At 36.7% G+C, this 6,068-nt stretch overlaps 1 protein-coding gene across 1 annotated transcript in view; it reads right to left on the bottom strand.

Moving 5' to 3' along the window:
- Window positions 1–1,642: 1,642 nt before the first annotated feature.
- Window positions 1,643–6,068, bottom strand: part of Zpld1 (zona pellucida like domain containing 1) — a 38,593-nt gene continuing 34,167 nt past the window's right edge. The window contains exons 9-10 of the mRNA XM_027413354.2: window positions 2,241–2,270; window positions 1,643–1,857 (exon numbers count right to left, since the gene is read on the bottom strand). Of these exons, the coding sequence (XP_027269155.1) occupies window positions 1,682–1,857; window positions 2,241–2,270 (206 nt within the window). The 3' untranslated portion in view covers window positions 1,643–1,681. The remainder of the gene's footprint in view (window positions 1,858–2,240; window positions 2,271–6,068) is intronic.

Below are 6,068 nucleotides of genomic sequence, written 5' to 3'. Positions count from 1 at the left end.
GCAGAATCAAAGACGAGATTGACTTTTTAAGTGATTTAATTTTTTTAATGCTGAAGAAATTACCCAGGATTTGTTTTTCCCAATCCTGCTTCGCTTTGTACCTCCCACCTTGAAATAGAAAAGTTGAGGTAATTACATAGCTAATTATTGTAATATAAACACTTGCTCCTGAAATAGTCAAGCAAATTGGAGAAAGGGTGGTCTTTTAACTTGGTGATTGATTTAATTATTATATTAATTTGAAGTGTACATACTCCACTTGCAGCAAATCTAAAACTGAATATTGATTTACATATTGCATATTAAAATCTATCCTGGGTAATGGGTCACAAATGATAGTTGTGACATCAAATTTCTACAGTTAATACAGCACTGCTAGGAGCCACACACAATGGGCTTTGGTGTTTGTCATTGGATTCTTTTACTTGTTCAGTTGTGGGAATAATTTGAACATAAAAAAGCACTTTGATTTTTTATTGCTTTTGTGTTAAACATGGATTGTTGAAAAAAAATGACCTTAAAAATATTTTGCAAAACTGTTAAAGGATCAAATGCTCTCACTATTTAGTACGAGGGGAAGCTACTGTTCATTCCATACTGAGCATAGCATCTGAAATAATGACATCTTATAAAGAAAGCCTCTTTGGACCATCTATGTCCCCACTTGGCATAAAATGTTTAGGAAAAAGGAAGAACTTTTCATGGTGGCTCCTAGAATGGTCTACAAACTTCACTTGATTTGCATTTCCTCTTTGTTCTGGTATAAAGAGGATGCTGGGTTGTGAAAAAAATAAAAGAACCCTAATAGGAGCATTGTGCTTATGCTTATATGGTGCTGACATTGTCCTCTTCTTATGCAATGACTTCTGAATTAAAAATAACCTTTCTATAGAGCTCTTGCTGCCAGACACATAGATGCAGGAGGACTAGCCTGTGCTGATGTTTTCACATGAACCAGGACCAAGGCCTCACAGCCATGCATATCCAAAGGAATTATTTGCTAGGGACACTCTGTATCCTTTGGGCATTAACAACTACTTTTACTATTTGATTTGCAAACATATTTCCCAAGAGTGTTTTTAGTTTTGCTTGGTGTTTTCTTTTTAAATAAATGTCATCAGGAATAAAAATCAACCCATGATACAGGAAGGTCAATAGAAATAGTAGTTAAATCTCAGGTGCCCCATTAAAATGTAGCCTTAAGCTGGAATTACTTGGAATAAAACAAAAGTAACTTCCATTTGGGAAACAGATATACAATTTAATATTATTGTATTGGGCTTAACTGTTTAGCAGAAAATGCAACAAATTATTTTATCCTGTGTTTACATTTACCTCTTACATCAACAATCAACAAAAATTACAAATAAAGAGAGAAATGATTGACCTTTTAATATCCAAGTCCTGAATATTTATATTTATTATCAATGTTCCCATTGATGATAGAAAAACAGGGTTGGCCACTTATACAGGCGGCAGTAGCAACATCATCAAAATTCTTTCACTATCTTAACACTCATGAGCTACAACATGAAATATATCTAAAACTAAAAAACAACAACAAAAAAAAGAAAAACAAAAAACCCTCAAATGTGGCTGACATTCAATTCAGATGGGATTCTGAATACAGTCACATGGAGTAGTCAATGAAGCCTTCTTCCAGGAACAGAACCAGTCATTGTCACTCAAAGGTGGGATTTCTTACACCATTCAATACCAAGCTGCTGGATCCCTTTCTGTGTAGAAGAACCAGTGAGCACAAGAGAAGGGAGAAGCTCATGACTCCCAGAATGACCATGCCTGAGATCAGAGAGCTTGTGGTGGCATTCAGCTGGAAAGGAGGCACACTCAAGGACCCTGCAAGAATCATACACAGTTAAAAAAAAATCTTCAAAATGTATTCGTCTCGCCACCTTCCACTTGGCTCCTACAGATTATCCCTCAACACTGTCTCACAGCATCACACTGGAGTATGCAGTGATTTATTAACTATAATTCAACCAAAGACCTAAAGTATTGTATGAATTAGAGGGTTGGTATCCCATAAACAGGCAAAACAAACCAAAATAAAAACTAAAAATTCTGTAAGGATTGACCAACACATCACATCCTCTGTGAACTATTACTTAAAATGGAGCAAACTTGAGCAGCTAGAGCTCATTACACGAGTTGACTACAGTTTCATAACAGATCACCAAAACATTTTGAAACATTAGACTTTTATTCACTAATTATCTTACCAAGCTGTGAATTGTTGGTTGGAGTCTCATCTGAGGAGAGAAAAAAAGAAAAAAAACATTTGATTTGTGTATTCTAACTCCATAACTTTGAAATTTCAGCCCTATTTATTTTCTTCACCAGCCCCTCACTCAAGCTCCATGGACAATTCATGAATGAAATCCTGTAAACCTTTCTGTTTTTCTATTTTCCACTCCCCGTATACCAGATTTCATACTCAAGTCTACAAATAACATCACAAAATTTATTCAACTGTATTCTTTTCTGCCAACATTGTTTCACCATTTTCTTTCTGCCAGGTTAGTGAGGACAGTAATTGTTAACAGCTATTACATTTTTTATGGACCTATAGCCTGCCATTTGTTACTCTGTTGCAGAGAAATATTCATTATTTGGTGTCACTCTACTTTAAGTGTTGCCAATTTGCCTAACATAATGGGCAAAAACATTATTCTGAGATCCAAGAAGATAAATTCACTTTTAATAACTAAACAAAAGGCCAATTGGACTGTGAAGCTTGAGCTGAAGTTCTATTTGTGTCGGCTAAGTTGAAGATTGACGCAGTTGATTTTCACTCCTAATTGGTGGATATTGACAGAGGCAATGAGCACACTTTCTTAGTTTCCCCATTGCTATCAACAAATTTGCAGTCATGTTAAAATTAACTTTTGAACTAGAAACTAGGGTATTTCATATTCATGTTAACAGATACATGTGTGTTTGTGGTTCTTATTTAAATCATAAGATATATACAGTAGACTACAGACTATACATGTTTTTACAATTAATGCATCTGTAACTGTGTAGCACCATAGAGTTTATAAAATGCTATTTCATATGTTGTCACATTGAATCTGCATGATAGCCCTGTGGCTTAGATATTATTGCTACCCCCATTATACAGCTGAGTAAATTACACTGGGTCATTGCCTCTATGACAAAGAATATATATGCTAAAATCAGCACTCCAGTTTATAGTCTTTTTTTCTAAAACAATATAAACTGAGTATAGAAAATATTTCATAGTCTGAATTATTAATCTCCACAATCAAACTTATTTTCTATACCTAGCCCTGGGGAAATATTATAAAATATCTGATTCTGTTTCTTTTCAGACACCTGGTTGATAGCAAACATTACAATTCTGTTGTCAGGTCCTGAAATACAGATTTCAAAACTAACAAGGCACCCTCTCTGGGAACGCTTTGCAATGCACGTGGACACTCATTTGGGAGACAATTTTCAACGTGCATTGATTCTGACTCAGAGGGTGCTTCACAATGTGCATTGATACTCAGAGGATGGTTTACAAACTGCAGTGTATTGTAATAGCACAAAAAATTGACACAGGAACATCAACATCCTAACTTCCTTCCAACATCTCTTTATAAAGTACTGTGGCAATTCATCCAAAAGACATGCATGTCCTGTGCACTGGGTAAGGTGGAATCTTTTTTATACATTCTCTGGGGATATTACATTTAATTCCTTTAAGATTGCTTTGAATAGAAAGCTCCTATCTATGAAGTGTCCAGGATACAACAGAGATGCTATGGCTACATAACACACACACTATTTTCTGTATCCTAAGCTAAAAGAATATCAGAACATCTGAATTCCTATTACCACCCACTACTGAAAAAAAAAAAGAAATATTCTGGATATCCCCGTGAATGTTTCATATGAACAAAATGTCCCTTGTGTGTTAGTACTAAACCCCTCATGTCAAATGAAAACACTAGTGCCAGGGTCTAACAGAGAAAATGAAAGCACTGCACTGCTGTCAGATAGCTGAAATTAAACCATGAACTCTTTGAATGCAGCTTGAGATTGAATTTGAATAATAGATTCTGATAGAGAATTGCCTCTCTGTTGTTGCTGATATTCTCTAATATATTTTGTTGGTGCAGTAAATAAATAAATAAATCTTTTAAAAAAAGAAATATTATTCACTGACTGGAATTCCAGTCAGATATACATTGCTACTCTGTGTTTTCCTCTCATTTAAAATCTGTACTAAATGGAAAATATAAACATCACCCACTGGGAAGATATAAACAGAATAAATATTTCCCTTATCTCTAGAAAACTTAAAAATGTTTAATTTCCTATGCTAGAAAATGAAGCCTTTATATTTTAAAAATCACTGAACTTTTTAAAAATTCCCATTGTATAATATGGGTTAACAGTCTAGCCCTGAGCCCTACAATTACTAAGGGGCCACATCATGGGTCAGTTTCTAGCCGAGTGCCTGTCCTATGAAAAGACTAAGCAAGTGTGCTCTTATGAATTACTAACTACCCATAAAACTCGATGACACTGCTTGAACAAGAGTGTGGCTTTGGATTATTCATAACAATTTATGTTAACAAAACAATTGTTATTGTTTCCAGAATTTGTAGCAGAATTATTTGCTACAGGCAATTGTCTACTTTGAAATATCAATGTTTGGAAGCTTTTAGTAAGAACACTGCAGAAATTTTGAGCATTTTACATTTCAAAACATATGAACATTTTCATAAATCATCTAACAAAATGGTTAATGTTATTGAGCAAAAATAACCAAAGCAGATTTGATATCATTAAGAAACAAATCAAAAGAGTATTCCTAAGAATGTTCAACTTACTGGACTTGACCGAAACCAGCTATCTCTGGTCAAGGAATGGCTCACCGAGTAAATTGATCAAAAGAACGTTGGAGAGAGCAAACCAAGCCTGAATTGGACTTGTGTATAGAACACCCATCATTAGAACAGGAGAGAGAAATTGAAATGATTCAAGCAGAAAGTATAGTGAGATAAAGAAAAAGGGATAACTTTGACTAAGAAGTCAAATAGGAAGCTTGCATGGGATTTGTCAAGGGTAGACATGGCTTGAAGTCTGTATTCTTGTGGAATTTCTAAGAGTGCATGGATCTTGTATTATTACAATGTTGATATACTGAACTGTAAACAATGAGGCTATTTTAAAGACCAACTTCACACTACTTGCCAAAGTAATAGAATAATAAAATAAGTGAGAGAGAAGGACACAAAAGTATCCCAAAGATCTGAAAATGATCCTGCTGGGTTTTGTCAGTGGAGAAAGATAGATAAATTCTCATGTGTCAGCTTAGAGACATGCTTGAGGTAGGAACAGTTCATAAACGAGAAAGGAGGATCTCTGACAGCAGGGGAAGTCTGCCGGGCTCTCATGCTTTAAGGATGTAGACACTTTGGTGGCTACAGAGAGAGCACATCAGTGAAGAGTAAAGGGACCAGCTCCCCATTTCGGCAGCCATAACAGCCGAACACGTGCTTGTCTGACCTTGTCTTAGTCACCAGGAGATCAGATGCCTGCCTCGTGGCAAGGAACCAATCACAAGTTAGCTGGTGGTGCTATGCTTTACGGCTCTGGGTGTACTTTACGGAGAAGTGCACAGCAATAACTTGCAGAGCATAGCAACCACCCTGGGAGGGCCTATGGGCCATAACAACCAGTTAACCAATCAACACAGGGCAAACCCTCCAAGCCTGGAGGCACACCAATCCTGAGCCTGTGCATACCCCTAAACACTCCCCTTACGCTGCCCTATAAGATCTCTATGCAGACGCTTCGAGCTGTCTTTTCTAGCCATCCGCCATGGTGGATGGATGGAAGGCCTAGGCTAACATGGGGCTAGCTCATTAAACATCTCTAATAAAGCCTCATGCAGTTTGCATCAAGCTTTCAAATCCGCCTGGTGATTGGGGTGACCGAGGTCCTGGGCTGAGATCCTGGAGGCCTGGGCTTCCGGGGGGTCTTTCAGAGTACTTGTTACTCCTCCAGTATCCAAATTAGGGCTCCCAGTA

The sequence above is a fragment of the Cricetulus griseus genome, chromosome 4 (genome assembly GCF_003668045.3).
Source record: "Cricetulus griseus strain 17A/GY chromosome 4, alternate assembly CriGri-PICRH-1.0, whole genome shotgun sequence".
NCBI lineage: Eukaryota > Metazoa > Chordata > Mammalia > Rodentia > Cricetidae > Cricetulus > Cricetulus griseus.
Note: the sequence above shows the minus strand (reverse complement) of the source record. Positions and strands in the feature narration are given on the sequence as shown.